Source organism: Anopheles moucheti, chromosome 3 (assembly GCF_943734755.1).
Source record: "Anopheles moucheti chromosome 3, idAnoMoucSN_F20_07, whole genome shotgun sequence".
Taxonomy (NCBI): Eukaryota; Metazoa; Arthropoda; class Insecta; order Diptera; family Culicidae; genus Anopheles; species Anopheles moucheti.
The window spans coordinates 66,308,873-66,335,133 of NC_069141.1; the positions used below are offsets into that span (position 1 = coordinate 66,308,873).

The 26,261-nt window shown below is 46.7% G+C and overlaps 1 protein-coding gene across 1 annotated transcript; it reads left to right on the top strand.

The window, feature by feature from the left end:
* Window positions 1–2,122: 2,122 nt before the first annotated feature.
* On the top strand, window positions 2,123–21,865 carry LOC128302928 (uncharacterized). Its single transcript, XM_053039778.1, has 3 exons — window positions 2,123–2,225; window positions 20,837–21,280; window positions 21,447–21,865. The coding sequence occupies exons 1-3, from the start codon at window positions 2,123–2,125 to the stop codon at window positions 21,863–21,865; spliced, it is 966 nt and encodes a 321-aa protein (XP_052895738.1).
* Window positions 21,866–26,261: the final 4,396 nt, after the last annotated feature.

The following is a 26,261-nucleotide window of genomic DNA, read 5'->3' on the forward strand; positions in this document are numbered from 1 at the left end:
GTAACGAAACTGGCGTCTTGTGCAAATGTGCAAATAATAAATCGACTCCAATGCTTCGTTTCATTGTATAATGGGCCGTAACACGGGGCACGAGGCCCACGCCTTCCGGCTGTGTACGGCTAAATAGTATGCATTTATCTTGAGCTGCGAAGAAATAGCTTGAAAGCTTTTTACCGTGGCCGATGGAAAAACATTCCACCTCCGCGTGGAAGCGGGAAATTGTTTGTAAGCGCGAAAATGTAGTTCCAACCGCTCAAAACCACACACAACCACACAGGGGTTTTGAAGGACGTATGTATTCCGGAAATTCTACGGGGCGGGCTGTTGCAAAGCACTGTACCACATTTCGTCTACTATTGGGGTCTATTGGGCTCCGGTACGGTACAAAGGGCTTTTGAGCGCTATGCACCGATGCACATTTGATTGCACAAAGCAAAAACAAAAAACAGGGTGTGAGTAGAAATTCAATGCGTGCTCTAAAATTCTCTCTCCCCCCTTAAAAACTGGCCATAGCTTTCTCCATCCGGAAAATGTGTCTGTGCTGTCCGTGGTCCCATTCGTGGCCAGCAGGAACGCGCCGGTGGCTGAAAATAGGCACAACACACAGCCACAACGCGACAAGGTCATTTCCACGATGGTAGAAAGTGCACGTAAATATACATTGGACCCGGGAACCAGGGCGCGCATTCGAATGCGCTGATTGCGCTCCCTCTGGAAACGCATTCTACCGAGCCCTTGAGCGGGTTTTTAGTGACCTGTGGTGCGGCTACGGCAAGGATTTAGGACAAATATTTGTGTAGGTCCGACCACCGGCCGGACATACCTGTGCACACTGTGCGAGTTGGCTAGCTTTTTGGTCACTTCCATACGTGCGACGATGTGGAATAATCCAAAGGCTTGTTTGTTTTTTTGTGCCTAAAGTTTTAAACCAAAACCCGATGCACGTCTTTACTTTAACCACGAGAGGAAAAAAAAGGAAACCATCGCCTCACTGGAAGTCCTTAATGTATGGTGATTGCAGAAATGGATTTCATTATTTTTATCACCGTTTAATGTACCCACGTCACGTGCTGATGTGGTTTCGTGCACAGGTACGGATTTCTCTGTGCGTGGGCATGCACGATAAACATTAATATTCATGTAGGAGGGGCGACCACGGCATTGAGCATTGGAATTAGCCCGTGCGCCCGTGCGATAATCTCCCTAAAACCGATTCACCGATCGTATTTCATAGCTTATTAATCAAGCTTAGCGGGGATAAATCCTTGCGACCGGCCTGTGTAAACCTTTCCCCCACACGTGTGTTAAACTCCAAATAATGGACTGTGCGGTTGTGACGCTTAACGATAGGGACACTGGCAAAGTGGCGTCCGTTGCGTACTGTTTTCGGGAGAGTAAATTTGAAAAACATTAGACTGTTTGATCGGTGGAGACAAAAAAAAAGATTATTTAAACATACGGCAGCCGTTGCGTCCACAGTTGGGTCAGAATCACGTACGAAACCTCCGTAAGGCTTGAATAGAGTCCTGCCCTCCGGTTGATTGTTTAGGCGAGCTGGTACACTTTTCGGTACCGGTAGTTTATCCCTCCCGGGAGGATGTTCGGCATGGCAGTACTTCACACACAGTAGGCTACGTGCCCCGCATACGCCAGTGTGAGCGGTGATCCAGCACCGGAGCCAAACCGTGGGACAAAAAAACTTACGAATCAAACGACAATTGTGGTATGTCACGAAGGTACACAAATCATGATGATAAACCGTACCGGAGCCACATGGGTGCGATACAATTCATCTGTATCGCCAGCAATCCCAATTCATTCGGATTCCGAACCGAAGCCGTACCGATAATTAATCATCGTTTAATCTGTTGTTGAAGCGACTTCCGCATCCTGCTTCCGCGTCATTCCGGTGCTTGCTTCTAGTTCCCAAGCAAGCAAAACCTAATTGCGAAAATACCAACCAGCGAGGGCAAGCCAGCACCCGTTCGGGGCGTCATGGTTTTGGGATAGAAAATGTCACTCCGTTCGCGTAATAGTAACGCATTTTCCTTACCGAGCGGCACATTGTATCCTTCGGTACAATTTCCTGAAGAGATTATACCGCACGACTGGCTGAGCTACAATGGCTCATTTCTACAACTATTCGGGATGGTGCATTTACAACGGCTTACAACATGGATGGAGCCCGGAGTTGAGTGCCGTCATCCATCACCATCACATGGGTGGTGTGTTGTGGGTTTTATCGGTGCGGAAAGTTGCAGACGAGTCACACACCGCTCCCAGTCCGGGACCGGTCGGGAATAGTTAGCCCCGAGCTCGCGATAAGCAATAAAAAAAATAGCGGAACAGAGTGTCTGCCCTTAATTGTCTGCCCGGTCGCATCCTCATCGCTTCTGGTGTGTGAGACCACTAGAACGTTGAATTAAATCCTAATTTGCGCCATGTATCAATTAGCGTTATCACTTATTCAAATCCCATTCCCTTTGCGCACGGCCACATCACTCTGCTTGGTATCGTTGCCCACCGGGGTGATATGTCAAGTGGTACGGTGCGCTGTGAAGTCCATCGTGACATTCTGGACAGCGCTGTACGAACGAACGAACGCTTTATTAGCGTCATGCTCGATGTATCCATTAATAAGAGTGGTCGATTAAAGGCATTCCTGCTTCACGCTGGACGATTTTTCTTTGACTTTCATTAGCAGACATCGGTAAATAATGTCTGGGTGGCTTGACACGACGATCAATTCGGAACTTTGCTGAAGAACTTTGAGGGAATATTATTAGTGTTGGCGAGTAGTACAGTTGAACATCTAACAGGTGGGCTGATAATTGTTTGGTCTATGACAGTAAAACACTTTTGTTTGCCAAATTATTTTGCTTTATTCAACATATATCCCTTCAAGGGTGGTACACCAATTATATCGGTCTTTCAATTTTTGGTTACTATTTTTGTAGCAGCATTCGTCATTTGCCTCAAAAAAGGCCTTTGTTTCGGCGATCACCTCTTCATCCGAGGAAAATTTCTTCTCAGAGTACATCCTTTTGAGATCTGAAAAAAGGAATTTGTCACTGGGAGCCATATCTGGGGAATACGATGGGTGGGGAAGCAATTCGTAGTCTAATTCATGAACTTTTGCCACTGATTTGTGGCACGGTGCGTTGTCTTGATGAAACAAAACTTTTTTTTTCTTCAAATGTGGCCGTTTTTTGGCGATTTCGTCCTTCAAACGCTCCAATAACTTGATATAGTAGTCGCTGTTAATGGTCTTTCCTTTCTCAAAATAATCGATGAAGATTATTCCTTGCGAATCCCAAAAAACTGAGGCCATAACCTTGCCGCCAACTGATTGTTGCGTTTTCCCCACTTTGGGGCAGGTTCATCGCGTCCACATCCACTCAGATGACTGTCTATTGGACTTTGGAGTGAAGTGGAGAAGCCAAGACCCATCCATGGTAACATATTGACGCAAAAACTCGGATTTATTTCGCTTAAACAGCTCCAAACACTGCTCCGAATCATCAAATCGTTGTTGTTTTTGGTCAAATGTGAGCTCACGCGGCAGCCATTTTGCACAGAGCTTTCTCATATCCAAATACCTGTGAATGATATGTCCAATGCGTTCCTTAGACATCTTTAGGGTGTCAGCTATCTCAATCAACTTCACATTACGGTTGCTTTTAATAATTTTGTGATTTTTTTAATGTTTTCTTCTGTAACCACCTCTTTTGGGCGTCCACTGTGTTCACCTTCTTCAGTGCTCATTTCACCACTTTTAAATTTAGCATAGCAATATTTGATGGTTGATTTTGGTGGAGCAGTGTCCATAAACTCTTCATCAAGTCCATTTTTGGCTTCAACTGTATTTTTCCCCTTTAAAAAGCAATATTTTATCATCACGCAAAATTCCTTCTTTTCCATGATTACTCAAAACACAAAAGATGCTCTAGCCTACTAGGTTATTGTCCGAGAACTGTCAAATTTGGACAGAGCTCGTTTGAAGGGTGGTACAAACTAAATATTATATGAATTTGAATCTTCTAGCGCGATCTATGTGCTAGGCCAAAAAATTATCAACCGACCTGTTATACTTTACATAACCAAGCACTCACGAAACGCTCCAAGAGATAACCGATATAACCCCACCGTATCCGTAAGAAATGCTTGGTGCTTTCCTTAGAATACACACCCACACGCACCAGTTCTTCGCAAAAGATGACGCCTTGCGAATCTTGCGTACTCATCAACAGTTGACATTTTGGGTATGGTGAAAGACAACATCCAAAGTTTAAAGGGTTTGGAACCAGTTGTTGCTGGCTCTTCAGTACCTGAGCATCCGAGAACGAGAACTCCACTCGCCGGGGCATTTTATCTCGATACCAACCTAAACATGCGATAACGTGAAAGCCGGGGCAGTTTTACGTGGGAAATAACATGCAAAACACCATCAGATAAGCGCGGATACTTGTTGTCCTTTGCCGGAGCCACAGAATTCTTCCGTTCGGCTTGTTTTGCTTGCCTTGCCCCCCTCCCCGGGGAATGATTATCAGCCGTTGATGGGTGGGTTCTCGTTGGTTGCTTTTGTAAATTAAATTCAAACCATCGCACCAGGAAGGGTGACATACAGCGTTCGCCATCGGATCCACGCTGCGTTTGGCATTCATTTATTCATCACGCCACCACGGCGGGCAGGGTTGGGGTTCGACCAAGGGAACCGCTGTGTTGCTGATTGTAACATTGCAACCTTTTCCCCGTTTGATGAAGATGAACCTACACGTTACACCAGTTGTCAACGGCTTACCGACTTCAAGCGACCGTCAATTCGCTTCTGGGAAAACCTTGAGGCGGTTTTCCAATTTCGAGGAACAACTACAATCGCTTTTCTATAGCCATTCAGCCAGCCAGCCCGCAAGTGTTCCTTTCGAGCAAGCGTAGTATATTTTTGGAAGCAGGCCGGTAAATATGCTGCTCAACTCATTATTGCTTTTGGTCCCCATCAAGAACGGGACAAAAGTGGGCAAATGGAATCCTCATGCCCCTCGAACATCCGCGATGGCCTTGTCGGTCCAGTTCTCGGTATCTCAGTGGGGGGGTGGTTTGCTCCCCGTTATTATCGTTTGTCTTGTGATGGCAAAGTGATGGATTTACTTTTACTGGCGGGCAAGATCACAAGTTGACCACTCCTTCATAGCCGTCCCACGGGCGAACACAGAGCTCCTGAACCGAAAGTCTTGTAATCAAAAATCAACGACGCTTTTGTTCCATTTACGGTGGAGTTTTCGTCCAGTGTTTGCTTGCTTTTCGGCATCCAATTTTTGCCACGGTCCACTTTCGTGCAGGATGCTTCTTCGGGGTGGTCGTTATGCTTATTTTTCGCCCCGCAGCTATAATTCACTGGCCTGGTCCGGCATGAGAAAAATCATCATTTCGCGGAACCACATCTCGTGGTATGTCCTTCCTGTGGTTTTTTTTTTTGTACTTAAAGGGCATCGCTTAGTTAGTTTGTTAAACAGCTGGCATTTTGGAAAGGCTTTCCATTTCGGTTGACTCCTCGCGTCAGTGGCTCGGTAAGGGCAAACGAAGAGTTGACGGTTTACAGTTTTGTTTCCTTTTATGTCACACTCGCCCACCATTTCAGAGTCGACAGTAGGAGTGGTGCTAGTGCTGAGTAGTCTAGTGCAAAGTGACAGCAAACGTAGAAGCGGGGGAAAAAAAGGTAGAAATTGTTACCGACATGTCGCTTTGTTTGCCATTTGCGCATTTTATGGGCAACTTGCTGTAACACTCCTGCCATTGCGTCCACATCCCGCAAGGTTCAAGTTCGCTTACTGCTTGTCGGTGGCCGGGCAAGATGATACCACACATCCAGAACACAGACAGTGTTCTACGCATCAAAGCATCATAAATCCTCCCGGCAACTGTGTGTTCATTCTGGCGCAAGGGAGGGAAGCGCAAACAAGCTTCATTCTGGGCGAAGCGAAGTCGTCGCCAGCCGAAGCATTATCATCATAATGCACAACGCCGTGTTGGGGTTTTGCTGATGAGGAATACATTAAAGTACATACATGGTTTTGCACAAACGGCAATCCGGCCGGTCGGTGTTTGCGCCGCTACAACCATTTGTACGAGCGAACACAAAAAGTTCGCACACACACATGGTGGTTAATGGGTTCGCCTTGCCGTCGATGCGAATATAATTACGGAAATCTTGGCTGCGTCTGACGTAGATGGGTATTTATGAGGACGGTGAGGTTTTCCCTGGTTGCCTCAAGTCGGAAGGTTTCAACCGGTGCTTCCCTTTTTTTGAGACAAGAAGATTAATGCGCACGGTGACATAATCACGTGGATCTAGGTTTAATGCGGAGGATTCGGGATGCTTACGAAATTATAATGATAATATTTGGAAATGTCGTACATAAATTCAACCGAATGGTAATTAACACACTCGCACTCAAAAATCTACTGCATTAAAATTTAAAATCGATCGATTCTAGCCGGGGCAGGATCAATCCATAAACTTTTCCCATTTCGCAGTGGAACGTGCTTAGTTTAGCGCCCCTAATTGGGTCGCTCCCGATCTAATTAGACTCCTTTAAATTTTCTACACAGTTTTCGGGTTCGTGACAGTTTTAGAGCCCAGCCCTGTTTCAAGCGAATGGACGACAGCGGCAGTAAATAACAGGTGGCAAAGTTTGTCTCTATCTATACACAACTCCAACTCCACAAACAATCTCGCGCTTGAAACGCATCGCCACCGGGGCACGGTTTCGGGTGCCGTTTCTGCGTCTGAACTTTGAAGGAATTTAATTACGAAATATATTGCTCCGGACGTGCAAACACTTTTTCGCACCGCCAATGTGCCGCCAGAATGGCCAATTTATCTTCCGCACAGCCGAGAACGGCAAGAACCCGCGCACAGGTAAGGGAGCCCGCGATCGCATTTTCAGCTTCAATCCATTTTTCCTTCACTGATTGCGCTCATTAGTCATGCCGTGCCAATTCATGCCCGTCACGCAAAGACGAAGGATATCCCCGTTATCCCGCCCACAGCCGCTGGGGGTGTGAATCGGGAAAATCGTGTTGCTGAAAAATATACAGTGCATCTCGCTCACCTTTTCACTCACCTGATGCGGTTTTGTTTTGCGCGCACCCCGGGTCGAACGGGTAAAAATGGAACCGGTCGGTTCCGGTGGTCCCCCGCTTCCGGCTGGCTGTCGCAGGGGTGGTGGTTTTTTTTTAATCCAATTAAAGAAAAAATAATACGCGACTCAAATTTGATGGTGTCCTTCCGGGTGGAAAAATTATCCTTCCTCCACGCGGAATGGATATTCCTACGGGGCACGGACGGGGCACTGGGGACACTCGGTGCGGATAATGCCTTTTGTTTGCGTGGTGGTTATTTCACGATTCACGGCACGCTGTTGGATTTGCGTGTGATAAATGAATTATTGTTACCCTTTTCCACACGGCCACAAAAACACTCACACAGTTGGCAATGACTTTTTTTTATCTGTTTCTTCTTCACTTATCCTGTTGCGCTTGCTGGTTGGACTTTCACAAACTACTTGCTGTTATTTGCACGTTATTTAGCCCTCGAGCTGGCCTACTTGATGGCTTCACTTTTTCTTTTCCAAATTACACTGTGCGATATAACACCAACGGGTACGATTTTTTCTTTGCTTCACTTCACCTTTAAATCACACTTAAACAAAGGACACGAGCTGTAAATTGCGAGAGAGAAAAAAAAACACACACACTCACAAAGGAACACGTGAAAATGCACAAAAACACATTAGATTTGTAACAAACAAACGAAAGAAAAATAATACCGATGAGTGAAAGAAAATAAACGCATCGAATGGATCGAGGTTTCGATCGGTTTTATCCTATCTCTCTCTCCCCTCCCGTGAAAAATCGATTTACGGTTACGGTTTGCATCAACAGCACCAATACGTTTCATACGGAAGAAGTTTTACGTATTTTTATGGGATTTCCATCTCGTACGTTATTAGCACCATTGGTGGTGGTGGTGGTGGTGCACACAATCGTTCCTGGAAGTTCTAGTGGGAATAAATTTCACCGAACGCTTTTGTCGTGCCTTTTGCGATGCCTTGACTAAGCATTAAATTTTTCCCCCTTTTTTCCGATTCCTTCTTCTCCGTTTTGCTCTGCAATTTAAACCTAATCCCACACACACACACACACTTTCTTCCCATCTCCGCTAGACGACCGAACGATCGGATTGAATGAATGAAAATCTTTGCTATGCTCTTGCACTGCTCGGTATTTTATTCCGGGCCACCGACCATCGATACGGAACGGTACGACCATTCGAGTTGATTTCTGTGCCCCCTCCCCCCTGGATAAGGGAAAGCGGCGGGGGTAGCGCGGGTTGGGTTCCTCCGCAAATTGCACTTTAGTAGCACCGGCATGGGAAAATGCCCATTCGTTCGGGTGAAAATTTTTAATTATCAAACTCACTGACACAGCAGAATATAAAACTTTTCTCCACTTCTCCAAACCGGTTTTGTGGGTCTTCGCCCAACCCAAACGTCGTCCACAAAAGACGAGTGACCAGAGCTGAAATAACAATCACGTATTTTATTTTAGCGCCACTAGACACAGCACACAGCGTACGGTGTATCACCTTCTGGCCTATCCTTTCGGCCTTCATACCGGTGGCGCTTGCGGTCACCACCCCCCCCGAAGAACACTGATTATGAGAGCATGATAGCAGGTTTGTCCCGGCCGGCCATACCAACCGGAACCGGAACTTTATCTCGGCGCAGCAATACTTGCAATCGGTTGCAAAACCATCCGACCAGCTGGCAATCCAGTGGGCACCGCTGCTCTTATCTTTTGCGCTTTGCTTCTTTGCCTACTCGCCAACCACATTCGTCCATTTTATATGTGCTTTTCCATTTTCCTTTGTTGTGTTTGCGTTGTTTGCGCTATTATTTTACTTTACATCATAAAAACCGAGCTACATTTCGTACCCAGGCCCAGTGGCTTCATTTGTGTTTTAATTCGTAAAACCAAGGACACTGACACTGGCATTTACGGCCATTGCTGTGCCGTCCCATTTCCTGCCAAACACGGTTCCACGCTCGCCAAAGGTTGAAAGGACCGCCGGGACCACTTTCCCTCCATTTGGTGCTCAACTTTTTATCATCGCCGCACGCCGTTATCAGCGCTGAAACTTCGGCGTCTTTATGTTAAGAGGACGGGCAGGTTCACCATTGTTTGGGCCGTGCTTTGATTGGACTGAAGTGATGCGCTGAAGAGGCACGAAGACGCCCTGTCGATGACGTTTCGTTGTTGTGCCCTATTGTTTACACGGCCAATGGCGCACACTCACACAAACACGGAAAGGAATTCAAGATTAATGCCCACGGATGTCGGAGTTGACGGAGCATCAAAGGATGCGTGCTTGAAGGAAGATTCCCTTCCTAAGGTTTGCAGGATTGAAGTGGACCATCTTCTACTGGTGAACCCTTCGCCCCGCACGGCCAATTCGCACGGCGAGCGAAGCGAAACACGTTACACACTCAACACAAACAAATCACACGTATCACCCACTTTTAACATCCCTTTTTCGAGGGGTGTGTGTTTTCCCATCAACACATTCGCAGCCGTCGCTTCACTCAGCCGGCCACACTGCCCTGCGCCACTCGTGTGCGACACGTCGCAAAATCACGATCTGACCCCAACCGGGTACCGGGGTGCATGTGTCTCAGGCAATTTATTTAGAGTGATTTTGCTTGCTCGTGCGGCTTTAAAGATTTCTTCCCCATACAAATTAAACGCAAATACAAACAGCGAGCCACACACGCACACTCACGCAAACTCGTCAAAATACACGGCCTTTCAACACGGAACGCGAAACCGCGACAGTAAACGGCATCCGGAGGACACAAAACACACGGTCGACACGCAAGACGGTGCAGGGTGAAATCGGGATGGATGGTTTTTTAGCTCTGGCGTGGCCAACGGTAGGCAGAGATCTGACTAATCCGAGACGGCTCCTTCCGGCCTCTTTCGCTTCGTTCTAGCGCTCGCTCTCGCACGATGTTTTTACTTAGAACGGATGCACAATATTCGAGGAGTCTGCGCGTTACCGCCAAAACCGACCAACCCCCCTCCCGAATAGACGCACTCTTTGTGTGCGAGAAAAGCACTCACCAGCACTCACTGGAAGTGAGCGTTTCGCCGAGGAAACTCGCACGGGGAAATTCACTGCCAAAGGGTGGGAAATTCAACGGCACGCAATGTGTACGTTTTGACCGGAATTGGGGATGTTTTAGTGTTTTTTGTTTGTTTGTACGACGTTTGTTCGTTTCGTCACACTCTTTTCGGGGGGGAGGCAAACGTGTGTAGCAGCAAAGATAAATGAACACGACGTACGTAGCAGAACTGTGTCAGCTGTCGGAAGCAATAGAGATTCGCCGGGCCTGTCGTCACTTTCAATCATGTCTCGTGTTTGAGCAGGCGAGTTTTGTTTTCCCCGTGATTACAACCAACAAGAGAAAGAGCGGACAGAAACTGCGTTTGGTTGGTAAATAAAAATCTAAGATCCGTTCTGCTGGATGTGGCTTAAGCTTTTCCGTACGTCATATCGTCATACGTTGATAAAAGCGTGACTTAAAGCTCTGCCTGTTCGTGCAGGTAGGCGCGGCTCGAGATAATCTTTCTAATGAAAAGTGACAATTTTAATGCTTAATGATAAAAAGTCTTTCCCCAACAACCTTGTTTATTGTTAATAAATTATATCGTGCAAAGGTTGCTCACCGGTAGGAAAGGGATTTTTCGAAGGGTCATTCGAAACTTGCCGGAAGCAACGTTAACACTGGTAATTAAGGTCGTTTTACCATGCCACTTGTAAAATTTGTGTGAGCAAAGAAAAAACGCATGCTGGGAAAACATTTTAAATAAACAGAGTTAGTTAACTTTACCTCGAAGGTAAAGATAGGACAAAAGATAGCTTAACATCATCTCATACCAAAGCGCATCCGTACCCTTGGGGGGGATGGAAGATGATCTTAGACAGTCTTCGATGGTGCTTTAATTTGCATTAGCACTCCCTCACACCCTTTCTAAGACGATACCAAAAACCCTCTGCTCCCGGGCTGAAAAAAGACCCATCGCCAGAAAGTTGACCCCTTGTTGGCTATTGTTGCACTGAAGATAGATGAAGCGATGGCCCGCCTTGGGAGCCATGGGAACCCCACCGGCAAAGGTCGCAACGCAGGTTAGTGTGATAAAATTTAATCACTTCAGAAAGAGTTTCCTTACACGTGGTGGAGATTCCGGATTTCCACCATGGATTTCCATCCGGAAGCTTTCCCTGCTGGCTGCCGGAAACGCAAGGTGCGAAACGGAAGAACACTGGAACCTGTGTGTATCGGCTTGCTTTATACAGGGCAGGCCGTTCGTGGGAGGGTGAATATCCTTCCGGAGTATTTTAAAGTGTTGTAAGCGGTGCGTCTAATCTAAGAAGTGACCGAAAACTTCAACCACCCCTCCAGGCACAGGTAGAAGAAATTTAATAACGCAAAATAAAACACCTCCGAAGGTTTGTTGTTGTGCGCATCGCCGCAGTACCAGCGACGGCTGGCGAAATCTTGTGGGGTTCACTCGGTAAACAAAGCCTACTTGGCTTCTCGATGGGAAAGTTTAATTAAAACACACCACACAAGCACCAAGCTCACCCACAAAGATGCTGCGCCTTGCCACCGGAGAAAGGGAGTTTTGTTTATGTTCCCAAAGGAGTACGTCATGCGTCGCATTTTGGGGGGGAAAGAAATCAAAACTAATCCATTTTACATGGCGCAAGATTTAAAGTTCTTCGTGCTTTCCCCATTTCCCGTTGTTCAGTCCCCGTTTTACCACGGTTGATTATTATTGCCGATGAAGTTTGTCGTGCTGCTGATACTGTTGTTACCAGCTTCGCAAAGGACACACTTCACACACGGCGTGTTCGGCTTTTTGATCGTTGCTGTTCCTGATGGAACACATGCCTGGAAGTGAATAAAATTAAGAATCCTCCCGCACTGGACTCATGAAGATGAGTGATGAAGGACACACCAAAACCGGACCGGAATCTTTGCACAATATTCAGCCCTTCCCACACACGCAAAAATATCCGCAGTGGAATGTATAACGAGGAAATAAAACCGAAATGTACACGAGGGGCAAAAAAACCAAAACCGATGCCACACACCTCACTGCAGATGCTGGGTGTTGTAATGGGGGGGGGGCGTCAGAACCGAATTTCCCACATTTCCATGCGGATGAGTTTGTGCACGATGAAACGGAATGGAGGAAATAAATTTTGGAGCATCCAAAGTAAAAAAACACAACGAGAAAACCCAGCCACAAAAATGAAACTGAATTCAATTCACATACGCAAAACTTTACGCCACACCTGGGCACACCTGGACCAACGCCTGTGTACACGGGATCGGTGTAAGTGTATGGCGCACACGGCATCCGAATCCGACCGCCGTTCCACAAAAGTGATGGCGATGAATTTTCGTTTCTGGCTATGTTTAATTTAGTGAAGCACCGGTGCTCTTTGAGGTGGAGTAAAATTTCTACCTGTGTGGTAACAGTGTCACACGTTCCATGTCTCCCCATCTGTTTCCTTGCGGGTGGGGGTGAGGGTTTTTATCCAAACGGAGGACACTATCGGGCAGCCGGGTATCATCACCATCACACACGGTGTGATCATCTTGCTTGTCAAGAAGAATGCTTCGGTGTGTATTTTACTCCATCCTTTCATTTTTTGATGAAAGCCCACACGGCGCCACGGATGGACAAGGATGGATGGGAATGTAGTGCCACCGACCTGCCAAAAAAAAAAGATACCCGATGCCGAGGCCGCCGATCGGAAGATGAGTCGGCAAGGAAACGGGGTTCGCTTTTTCCGTCGAATTTGACCCACTTTACGGCCAATTGATTGTTCGTACGTGCGACCGGGCTCGTGCTATCGGTCCACGGCGCTCAAGGTGCAGATCATCGTGGGGCCGTAGCATAATCGACCGGGCATCGAAGAACCCGGGTCTCCGATTGGCGCTTCAACACCGGCTGAAGTGGTCGTTTATTTTCTCATCTTCAATTTTTCATTTCAACCTCATTCAAGGGATGATTTGGGTCTCCGAACGGCGCTTCTGTGCTTCTGGGACGCGTCTGGCAACCGTCATCTAATTTTGCTGCAATAGACTCACCTTGCGTGCTGGATTTCCCTTCTAATCGATCCACGCAGCGTTTGTGATCGGGTTGGACAACCGGACCCGGCCGTGAGGTGCGCCCTGCACACGACATGAATACACATTATGGAAATGGCCAAAATATGAACTGCCGAATCCGCAAGCAATTGGGGCTGTGTTTTTCGGGTGAACTGTATAATTGTTCACGAGCAATGTTGATGCTTTTGTCTCGCTTCTCTAACGCGCGTGTAACCAACGTTGCCAAATTTATTCTAATGCATTCTAATTAACTGAATGCTTTTCATGTTGCCACGCTCGAAGCGAAACATGAGCACGAACGGCAGCATCGGGCAACGAACTGATAATTCACGGAATTCGCCACATAAGCCAGCAGAGCAGCATCCAATTTAACGATCCCTGACGACGTGAGCAGAGCGAACATTAAAATGATACTGGCACACCAACGCGCGGGGGATGGTTTTGGTAAGATGGCGGATGAAAGTTTGCTGCTTTTTTTCATGAATTAATTGTCTGGGAGGTTACCGTAAAGTGGATGGGAATTAAGTGTAAAAACGCCTGTATTCCTTTGGGTTTTGCGGTGAGCTACAATTACACATAAATTATCAGTAAATGCTGACTTTTTAAAAAATTCCTTTGAACTTTAATATGATTTATAACACCGCAAAATAATTTTATAATATAATTAAATTTATTAATAATAGAATATATAAATTAGAATAATTTATATTTAAATAGTAGATATTTATATCTTATTAAATAATAATGTAATACATTACAAAGAAGAAATTTTTCAAAAAATTGGGTGTGATCGTGTATCATTTGTTTTAAACATGGAAATAGACGACATATGCACCAAAAAAATAGTTAAAGAAATAGCGTACTTACAAAAACTAGTAATAGAAAGTTCATTTTCCAAATCTATTTACAAAAGTCTCAAAAAATAACTAAAAAATCCACAAGTAAACCGGAAAGATATATGCAAAATTGTACATAAAAACGAATTGGGGACCAAAGAAAATCTATCTCATACGTGATGGCGGATGAAAAAGTCTTAACAAAAGAAAATTTACATCGGCTAGGACTCGGGATACAGGGATGGAAGATAATATAGAGAACTGCAATGAACGAACATAAACGTAGAAAACTTAATTAGACCAGATGGAATATATGCTAATGACAAATTATTATTTGAGTTCTTACAACATGTGATTTTATATAAGTATAAGTAATATTACATATTTGATAGAAATAGTTATATAAGTATGCATTAAAGTTAATTACAGTAAACTGTTAAAAAGATTAAAAAATTGTCTAATAAGTGACCGGGTTTTGCTTCTTTTAGTAGATTTTGACCCATGATGCACAAACCATAACTTCAGAGGATAAAAATGAGATCTTTCACACTTCTGTCCAACATTCTTCCAACATACGCATTCCAAGATTGACACGTGCACTGGACAACCGGACGATGTCTCGACTGAAGAAAAGAAGCATAAATTGCCAACTCTAAAATTTTGTCTCCTTTTTCGAATTTTCCGCAGACCAGCAGGGACGCCAACTGTTTCTCATGTGTTGCACACACACACACAGAAAAAGAGAAAGAACGCAGTGCCAAAAAACAAAAAAAATCTCACAAGAAATGAAACTGAACTGGACCGCAACCGGAACGAACGATGCGCAGTTTCCCGTTCTGCTCTCCATTGCGGCGTCGACATTCCGATCGTATGGCGTTTCCGTGGCAACTAGAATCTTCGAGTGGGGTGCAAAGAAAAGACACAAAAACCAGGGGAATGAAAAACACAACCCCCTTTTCATGTACGAAGCCCGTCGGGGACAAAATCAAATTCCGTGTTCGAAATTTGCCATTACGCCGTACGCATGCTTTCCCCTTTCTAGCACCGAATAAAAAGAAAAGGTCAAACAGCTAGACCAACGGAGCTATTTTTGGAGAGGACAGGCAAAGTGCAGGACTCTTGTGCCGAATAAAAAGGTGCACCGTGCTAGATAGGAAGCTGGTAACCGTTTCTTGGAATTCCGGACCACTCCAGAAGTGTGTGTGTGTCCTTAACTGCAGGTCAGCTACATTAATTTTCCCGGATGTGACGAGCACGGATGTTCACCGGGCTGGAACCGATAAGTGTTCGAAGTGTAATGCAATCGAACCGGGTGGTTCTAGTTTTATTTTAAAATCGAATGACCCAATGCCTCAGCGCTTTTGTTTGGCAAGAATGGACATGCATTGCCCACTCCGATAACAAACACATTGTGTGCTGATGATGATGATGATGATGGGGTACGGAACCGGAACAGGAACCATTTGCAGTTCCGGTGTTAATAATTCATTTTATATCGTACGCTTGCATGATAATGGGTTGGTCCACTTCAGGGAAAGGGACATCTAGCAATGGAGGCAAGGTGTTCCAATTACAATTGTTTCGAATAATAACGAATGGTATTTGCTGTCCAGTACATGTCCTGGTTTGTGTCCTGGTGAGGCAGAATCAGATTCAGCTTCAGAGAAAGAATTTGTGGGATAGCAATTTCTGGTTTCTGGCTACGAACCACCACCATCGTCTCCGATGGTTTGTGATCGTCTCGCTCATTTGTCTGACCCGTGTTGCAAAGAATGCCACTCCGATGGTCCTAGGTCACTCGCATCATAAAGAACAACCGTTCGTTAGCTAGATGGCCCGACCGGAGTACGCCTAGCCATAAAATGAACCGACTCGGTCAGCCAGTCCAGTGTACAGGGATGCCTCCGTTACGTTCAAGCCCCTATCGTTATTATCCCGAGCTGGACATCGCACTCAAAAATCATCCCAAGAATGCCATGCTGACCGGGGGCCGGTAGTTCGGTTAGCATGATTGCTTCTGGCAGGTTGAAAATGCTGGCTTTTGATGACGACAACTCTTCGCCTAAACTTCGAACCATGGTTGTGCTGCGCAGAGCCCCAATGCTTTGACATCGTCGAGCACCTCGGGCCAGTTGAGTGTTTCAATCTTGTCCGAACGCCCGGGGCTAGTTTCAAGAAGCCAGTGCATAGATATCAGGTGTGGTCGATACGCTACCGTACGGCCGATTTTGCGGGTGGAAGTCTGCATGCATCTGTATCCACTTGGCGCTGCTCTTCTTTGGTCGTTTGCGATACATGCTGGTCACGCACTCGCCGTCATCGCAGTGCTACCCGGTGCAGGGTGTGGAACACAAGTAGCTTTCTGTAAATTGGCCTACATATGATTGGACGTCATCCTTCGCCCGGAAACCCTCGAGAGGGCTCAGTCTAATCCCATGCCACACTGCTTTGTAATGAAAGTGCTCTGTAAATACACTCTGCGTGTGCAATCTGACCCGGTCTCGATGTCCTTACGAATTTCCTCCTCCAGACAAATGCCTACCGTCCGGTCTCTATTTATCTCCCCCTACGTCAAGATCGATTTTGGTCATGTTTTTGGAGCGCCGGGATTTAGTGTCTTATCTTCTCCGGTCATGTTATCCGGCTTTATAAGCCTTATTTACGGAATGGATAGTGGACAACGTTTGTCCAGCCGAGCTGAGGATCGATGATAATCAAGAGTGGCCAACAGGGGGGGTTCTGATAGGAAATTCGATTTCACACAAAAGCGTAACTTAACCCCGAAGGAGGGGTTTGCTAGCAAACGACATATGAGCGCTTTAGCCAAATCTCATTTTAATAATCAATGAGCAAAACAAGCCTATCGATGCAATATCGTGCGATGAAGTTGTATTCGACGATCGGGGTCTGTGACATGGACACATCATCATTTTGTTTTCGTTTCGCTGCGGTTTGTTTTTGCGCTCGTTTTGTAATTAATTTATCGTCGCCCTGGGTTTTGTAAAACAACGCACGATTTATTCAATATTTGCTTTCAACTACTCCCGTTATTTATCGGCACCGCTTGCCGACATTGGGTTTGCAATGATCTCCGTCATTTTATCGCTTCTGGTGACGTTCTCGGCACGCGGAATGATTGCACCTGGCAAATTATCAACCTTCCGGTTATGCAGACAGCAACAATAAATTGCGGTCTGTGATTGGGCCGGGCCGGACGACACATTAACCCAGGAATGTGCCCGCGTCGTGGCCGCGCGAACCTTCAATAGTGGCATGGGTATGAAAATTAATTAAACAATCTCCATTGCACGCACTTTGCACGCGTGAGAGAATCAAAACAGCCGGGAGGGATCAGCGCGAGATCAGGTGTACGCACACAAAACCGTTTCGCACATTCAAAAAAAAAAACCGTCAGCGAGATGCTGCGAGATGCTCCCAGCGGTGAAGTTCGGGCGAAACCCAGCGGATCGTTAAATTGCTGACAATCAGTTGGTAACATTTTGTACGAATATTCCGGAACTGTCTCGATTCCCAGGGCGCACATTTATGTGTCACTTGTTTCGGGTCATTGAGTTCTTATCCGGTTGGATAAGTGTTTCCCGCCTTTATTCCACATGAAATCCGCCCGTGCTGGGGGGAGGGATAGGAAACCGTCCCCCGGGGGGGATTGTGGGTGGTAGAAGATTTTAAAATAACGTTCTCTATGCTTGATGTGGGGAGTTTTTTTTTCTCTCCCCTAGAATCACATCACCACCCAAAAATAACACTCCCATTGTGCAGGAAAAGCAGGCGCTGGTGCTTGCCTACCGGTTCCGAATAGATACAGACTGAACCCGCGATCCCACCGTATCTCTATCCGAAAAAGCCTCGCGGCAAACGGTATTTCGCGGGATGTGTTTTTTTCCTCAATTTTATGTTTTTTTTTTTGCTATTCTGATCTATCCACTGTCTTTGTATTTTTAAAACGCAAACACGATTCGCGTGACCGAGCGCGCTACAAATTTTGTGTTTGCACGTGAAAATTGTCAACCATCGTCAGCCATTCTGCCCATTTGGGGTGGTTCTAGGTTCCAGTGGGATAGCTTTTCCAGCTGTTAGCGTAACATTCCGATAAACGCGATCGGTAGGATGGCCGGAAAGGCCACGAAACGAAAGGAAAAGCAAAAAACGAATGAAACGAATCGAAAAACTAAAGCGGCGAATCCCTAGCAACCCCGCAGGGACCTATGTGGACGGGGCCACGGTGAATGGTACGTACACACAAACATACCGCACAATGTAGCCTGGAATTGACGGTAGGGCATTGTAATCGAATCCTGTAGAGGCCTTGAGGATGGCAGAGTGGAGCGGGGGGGGGGGGGGGGGGGGGGGAAGGGGGAAGAGGGAGCCAAACGGCCTTGTTGCTATGCACACCCATCGAGATGGCCGTTAATTTTGTTTCTGATAGCGACAAAACAAAAAAATATGACCAACCGTAACGGCCAACGATTATGGCCGTGAGTGGCGCTTTTCTTTGAAGCCTTCGGGAAAGCGTTCCAGATGGGGATGGGGGTAACATGGCAACCGGTTGTCAGCCCGGTCAATCAGGACGATCGTTTCACGGAATGTGAAATTGTATCGTGGCCAAAAAAAGCTTGCCTGTTCAAGGTGGTGGACCGGTGTTGGCCGATCGTGTGCTTGTCACTGTCAGAACCGTGTGTAGAGTTCGACGCGAACTTTTGGCTTTAACTGGTGGACTGTGGGACAGTGTTACCGTCGTGGTGTTTGCTGTACACTAAGAGTGGTGCAGATTGATAGATAATTTTGTTGTTTTTCGTTGCTAACGTTGGCACCCGTGGCGTTGCAGCATCCTTTCAACCGTTCCGGGCTTACACTCGGGGTTCTTTGAAATCCGGGCGCTTATTGATTCAGCGAAACAAATGAAGGTTTACACTGAGACAGGGAAACAAAAAGTGGGTCTCTTTCGTTGTATAGGTGCGCTCGTTGTTTGTTCTATTTTACACATTCACCCGACACGTGCAGTGTAGACATCTAAAGCTCAGTTCCAGCAAAGTTCCTCCGAACCGTTGGAAATCAAATTAGTCCTGGAATTAAGTGTCAATCATATTTCATCGCAGAATGTAATCATGTGAAAATTATTCTGCGCTAGAATAAATAAGCCTGTACAAGCTCGCGGAATCAGACTCATCAGCTGAAAACACGAGTTCTCGGCACGCGGATATAAACACAATTGTACCTTCTGTATGATTATTAATAATTCATCGAACGCTTTCTCTCGGCTGGCTGGCTGGCCCGCGCGATCCAATGTTACGTCGAATGTATGCTTTTCATGCAAATTTCTGCTAAGCAAAACAGCGATCGCAGCCACGGGGTACCTCAAACAAAATAGTTCCCAAATCATGCTGCAATAAAATTGATTAGGTGCAGGCTGCAACAGGGGCCCAAACCCTATTACCCGGTTTGTCGCACGCCGTCGTTCGCAAGTGCGCAGAGTGCAAACCGAAAGCTCCCGGTGGAAAAGTGAGATGCAATTGTTGATTTGAAGCAATTTCCGCATACCAGCAGCCGGGGTGAATTGAATTCACCACAATCAATTAGCAGAACAAATGCCGAGCCCGGAACGTTGGGCTTCTGCCGCTGTCAGACGCCAACACCATTAGTGATTGGAAATGGTTCGGGTCCTTTAACGCAACACAAATCACGCTCCGTTTCAGGGCGTGCCAGTCAAACTAATCAGATCAAAACAGAGCGTACGGATCGGGGTTTCGGTTTCCCCGGGCGCGAGACAATGGGAAGGGGTTTTCTGTTAGAACCGGACAACAAGATGGCTGACATATTGGTGTGCTTTCGCAGAGAGTAGAGTGCACATCAATATTTCCCATTGTACGAATGATTTCATGATACACCGGGGCAAACATGTTTCAATCCCTTCCGATTGGTGAAACATTTCAAGAGTGAACTTCAGACGACAGGAAAGCAACAACGAGTCACCAGTGGCCTTTTATTTAGTGGCTCGATTGTGTTTTGCATTCAACAACAAAAAAAGCATTTGTGTACAAAGCTGTCTACACGAGCTAAACACAAATATTAACATAATCGACAGCGCGCCACTGTTTGAACGTGTAATATCAAGCTAAGTGGGTTGAATTACTCCATTAAGTCGCCACCTGGTACACCCGGATGTATCCGTTGAGGCCTCCAAAAACAGCGAAAACAGTTCTCGCAACGAGCTAAACCACCAAAACCCCGGGTACAGGATATTTAGTTTCCTGGGCCCTTGTCCCCCCTTCAAGCCCCCATGGAAATAGTTTAAGGTGAGTTTTACCACACGCGGATACGCGGGTGAGCATATTTTCATATCCTGGGCCACCTAGCCACAAACCGGGAAGGCATTTGTGGTACTTGTTCGTTCGTTCTTGCGCTTTGCGCTTCGTACAATCCAATTAGCAGCCCATTACGGCTTTATTAATTCAATTTATTCAAACGAATTATCCCTCGCTCGCATGACTGAGGCAAGCTTAAAATTGAAGACATTGCAGAAGAAAGCAGCATATCGGTGGCAGCACGGTTCAGTAGCAAGGAGGACGCCCCGGTGTTTGATTTTGCCAACCGACCAAATCGGAGCGTACGTCGTGTGCGACCACTAATGTTGTTAAGCTGTTGCTGTGTGCACTGGATGTGTTCCGTTCTGAACAAATCCCACCGAACTGTTGTTTTCTTTTGCAAAATTCACACGGTTTCGGTGAGTTTTAGACGGTGTGAGTCAAGTCTTTCAAGTCAAGGACCAGGATGAACTACCGGACGAGTGGAAACTGGGTGTCATACACCCAGTCTACAAAAAGGGCGACAGATTAGACTGTGCTAACTTCCGAGCCATCACTGCCCTTAATGCCGCCTATAAGATCCTGTCCCGCATACTCTTCTGCAGACTTGCGCGCCTTGCTACAGATTTCGTCGGAAACTACCAGGCTGGGTTTGTTGGAGGCAAATCGACCACTGACCAAATCTTTACTCTTGGGCAGATCCTCCAGAAGTGCCGAGAGCACCAGATCCCGACGCACCACCTGTTCATAGACTTCAAGGCGGCCTACGATACCATAGATCGGACAGAGCTATGGAACACCATGCAGCAGTACGGATTCCCTGGGAAGCTGGTACGGCTGTTAAGGGGTCACTATGGATGGGGTGCAGTGCAAGGTGAGGGTGTCGAACATGCTGTCGGAATCGTTCGAATCTCACCGGGGTCTGAGGCATGGTGACGGACTCTCCTGTTTGCTGTTCAACATCGCTCTGGAAGGTGTCATGCGAAGCGCGGTCTTCAACATCAGGGGCACGATTTTTACCCGATCTCTCCAATTCCTAGGCTTCGCGGATGATATTGACATCATCGGACGGACATCTGCGGCGGTGTGCGAGGCGTACACCCGACTGAAACGCGTGGCCGCTAGGATTGGATTGAGGATCAATGCGACGAAGACAAAGTACCTGCTTGCCGGGAGCTCTGATCGTGATAGAACCCGACTCGGAAGCAGAGTATCAGTTGACGGTGACGATCTCAAGGTGGTAGTGGAGTTCTGCTACCTTGGCACGATCGTAACTTCGGACAACAACGTAAGTTCGCATTCGGAACAACAACGTAAGTTCGGACGGAAGGCGCATTGTTCAGGGAAATCGTGCATACTACGGGCTCCACAAACTCCTGCGATCCAGAAGGCTCCAGCAACACACGAAATGCACAATATATCGCACACTGATACGTCCGGTAGTCCTCTATGGCCATGAGTCATGGACAATACGGGCGGAGGACGCCAACGCTCTCGCCATTTTCGAGCGGCGGGTGCTACGGACTATCTTTGGCGGTATCTTTGAGCAGGGAGTGTGGAGAAGGAGAATGAACCACGAGCTAGCTGAGCTGTTTGGCGGAGCAGACATCCTAACGGTGGCTAAGGCCGGAAGGATACGATGGCTGGGGCACGTGATGAGGATGCCGGACTCATGTCCCACCAGGAAGGTGCTCGCCAGTGACCCGTTCGGCACGAGGCGCAGAGGAGCGCAGCGAGTTCGTTGGCTGGATCAAGTGGAGCAAGACCTGTCAGAGATCGGGTGCAGCCGGGGGTGGAGGAATGCAGCCTTGGACCAAGTTTCCTGGAAACGGATTGGTGACCAGGGCCATGTCAGCACGACGTGCTCAACTGTGAGCGGGCCAAGAAGGAGAAGAAGGAGTCAAGTCTTTAGTCAAGATACTACATCTAGCACGTGGATGATTGTGGCGTGAAAAGAAACTTTAATCTTGAGGCAAAAACGTTTTTAAATTTCAAAAGATAAAAGATGCTAATGCGTTAATAAATTCGGTTACATTCTTTACATCTACAAGCACAACATAATAGTGTTTTTAATTGCTTCCATTCATTTACATGCTAATGTGTCCAGGGCGGGTTCCAGGTTCCCGGTTTCGCCAACGGCCAATCAGCTCTGCTGACACGCTGCGTTCTGCGCGCTCTATGCCAAACTTTAATTGCACCGCTCACATTTGGATGATAAGCAGCACCAGGAAGAGCAGCACCCACTCCCATTCGGCCATGTACACGTGCCGCTAAAGTGGAAATAAACTTTCCCAAAAAGGATCCGTCCACATTGAAACTGTGCAGTGTGGAAGACATGCCTGCTGCTTGGATATCACACCAGCTGGCAAAACGGTCCGGCAAACGGGCACGATGTTCTTTGTCAATTAAATAATGAGCAAACTTCCGGCCAAAAGTACAGTTTTGGTGCTGGTGTTTTAGGAAGCGTTATGAAATAATAATGAACCCTAGAAATTATTAACGAAGCGCAAGGATGTTCCTTCCGTTTTGCCGGAGTAGCAAATATAAGGCGCTGTTGGCCTGTAGCTGGCAGCCATTGCTTTGATGACCGGGAATACATTGTTTTTAGCTTCATTTTCCGTTGCTTAAAGATCACGTAGCGAAGCGAGCGGTTTCATGCGATTGGATAACACAATTTTCCTAGCCTAACTCCTGTTAAGAGCTACTTTCCGAACAAGCGAAAGCATCACTTATCCTCTTCTCCCCAAACAACCAAAAAATGCTGGGAAATGGGGGGAAATTGTTCCATTCTTAAATTGAATCCCAATGTAAGAATTGAAAGCTTCATTGAATATATTACACATATCCCTCCTCCCAGCGATGCGTATAGCCTCCAGTCAACGGGCCCCGAGGCCGTTGGTGTTTCATTTTCCGAAGCAAAATAATATTACTTAACTTCGCTTAACCACAGTGAGAAAAGGCTTAGACACTTGCCTTGGACAAAAAAAGGGAAAACACCGTCACCGAAAACGTAACCGAACGGAGAAAAAGGGTTTTCGAAGATTGTTGACCAAAACCTTACACTTTGGCCCCGTAAAGATCACGAAGACAAGGCAAGGCAAGTGTCTTGTGCTGGGTTTTTCGATCACAGGGTATGGAAAGGACAATATTATTCATAACCTAGCCATCTGATGGTTATCAAAGTGGAATAAGGCGGGGCAAGCGGCACCGAACAGCGAAATTGGAACGTAACGAACGGACAAAAATGGAAGCAACAGTCAGCCGGGTAATGCGAAAGATCGTTTGATAGTCTGCGCCTTGCACCGAATGAACGTCAGCCACAGGTAAATGTTTTACCTAAACAAACGGTTGCTTACATACGGGATGGATGGAGTTGATTGGATGCCGGACGATTGAGAGGGTTTGTCGGTAAAGAATTACGTTTTTGTTTTCACTCCCTTACCGCTTTCACACAGATCTTTGGAAGGTGTTCTTTTACTGCTACTAAAATTCGGGTGGAAATAGTCCGTGGCTCTGTAATGCAGTAAATCGGAAATACAATAAAGCAACACAATGAAGACATTCCGAGGCACATGTAGGTCTTTGGAAAGTGAGTTGCCCTCGAAGCGCCCCTGTCGAACGCTACATGGCTGTCTAATGCCGAAAAGTTGCAGACAGTCGCGGATGCGCTGTATGGCAATAACCGAAACGGGCACAACTGTACAAAAGCTAACCAGCAGCACTTTTTCGTGTGCAGCCCATCATCAGTCATAATAAAGCAGCTCGATACGCGCCATAAAACCCGGTAATCCCGTATCATAAATTGTACAAAATTATAGCCTTGTCAAGAGTGCCGTGGAGTTGGAGCCGGTGCGGGTGGAGCCAACTACATGTTGGTTGGTTGGTGGTGGTGTATTGTTGTATCAGCCCCCTTGTGAAAGTTTTTGTATAAATGCTACACGATAGCTTACCGGCGTCGTCCGCAAATGGTAAAGGTGTGTAAAAACATCGAGGGTTTGCAGGAAAAAGTTAGCTTCCACACATGCTCTAAAACACCGTCCCGTTTCGAACTAGAACCCCCCAAGAGGAAAGGTAAAGTACAACTTAAAATCCTCCCTCTCTCTCGCGACAAAAAAAAATCCTAAACAAGGTTTAGAGGTAAGAGAAACTTCTACCATCTTCCGCTTGGGTAAATATGCGAGGGCAAATGGGGAACGTTTTTCTTGTACTCAAGTCAAGTCGAAACTCCACCGGAGGAAATGGTACAAAATGCAAAACGCTTACATCCGTCGTCGGGTACCGGCGGCGTAAAGGTGGCACCCTGGAAGAGATCGTACTGAAGGCGGCGACGGCAGGACGCGAGGTGTTCAGTGTTCAGAGGTGATTGTGTTTTCGCTTCTTTTTTTTGGGGAGAGGGAGGAAGTTCCATCAGCCACCATGATTCGTTCGTATTCGGCCGTATTTATGACCGCAACTGATGCAAATAAAGCGCTTCCGGTTAAAGGCATGCATGTCCAGGACGGTGAAGGATGGATGTGTTTGCAGCGCCAGTATACACCGGTGCTGCTGCACACTGAAACAGGAACAAAAAAGCAAAACAAAATCCGTAGCTTGAACTTTAGCCCAAACGGGTTTCAATCTAAATTGAAGCGAGTTACGGGTTTGGCTATGATCGGGCATGGGTAAAGTATTTCTATGTTTTATGAGAATCCTTCACTTGGGCAGAATATCCATCTAGTTAGCTTCTGCTACTTGGATGAGCTTTTTTTTTGGAAGACAAAATTAAAACATTACTCGGGGTCGGTGAAGCACGGTTTGCTTTGATGGAACCGGGGGATTTGTGGTGAAATACGCCGCCCGGTAAAACTCTTTGTAACATGACCAGTGGATTTATTGCATGTTTAGCTGTGAATGGCATCTCCAGACGGCCACGACCAGGACCTTTTGTTTTGTGTGTCTACACGAAGGGGTTTGGACACCGTTCTGTGCCAGGTCCATGACACCGAGCGGACCACGATGACGGCACTAGCCGATGTCTACCGGTGTAGGAAAAACGACCAGCGGAAGTTGTACATTGACGGAATTAGATTCCTTAGAAAAAGCGCAGGGTAGGTTTTGTGATTCTTCTCAATACTATTCCGTACCTGGCGAAAACAAAAACAAAAAAGGAAATACACCTTTTTTGCTACCAAACGTACCATTTTCCATCCTTTCGGGGCACGCGGGTCCCTGCAACGGGATCACGGGATGGACGACTGCACCTATTTCCTTCATAAATTGTATCTCGTTTGTGTGTTTCCAATTTCTGCACTTTCTGCCAGCTCGTGGTGCGGTTACGGGAATTCGATTGTAGCCTTGCATCAATTGTTTGTGTTGTGCTTCGTTTGGTGTGGTTGTTTCTGTTCGGGCCCCTTAACCACCCCCTTTTTTCCACCCACCAAGTACGCCAATGTCCGGACGACCGGAAGGACTTCTCGAATGACCGTGGTGAAGCGGCGGTAACAAAACAGCGGCACGAAAAGGGAAGTATTTCCGAGAAAAGAACGGTCCTAGTGCCTTCTCTGCAACCCACTCTCAGTGGTTTTCTATTGTTGTCGTCATCGTCGTTGCTGTTGCTGTCTTGTGTTTGTTTTAGTCGCTTACAAAGACCATGCCAGTCAATTTACAAGCACTCGCTTTCCGTTGGTTCCGTTGGGCGCCCATTTAGTGATTCTGGTCAATTTTACGAGTAAACTTCATTTTAAAATAAATAAACAGACCGGAGATGGGAGTAGCACCGCGCAACTCCCAATGCTGGGCTGGACTTTGCTATAAATTGGCCCAGATTGAATTGTCGCAATCGAGGCGCTGCTGTGCTACGGTGAGGGCAAAACAGC

Bases quoted from the DNA above. Each gene is read 5' to 3' on its own strand.
- LOC128302928 (XM_053039778.1), top strand. From the start codon at position 2,123: ATGGCTCATTTCTACAACTATTCGGGATGGTGCATTTACAACGGCTTA. The intron at 2,226-20,836 runs GTGTGTTGTGGG...GGTGAGTTTTAG, and splicing joins CCATCACCATCACATGGGTG to ACGGTGTGAGTCAAGTCTTT. The intron at 21,281-21,446 runs GTGAGGGTGTCG...TCCAATTCCTAG, and splicing joins TGGATGGGGTGCAGTGCAAG to GCTTCGCGGATGATATTGAC.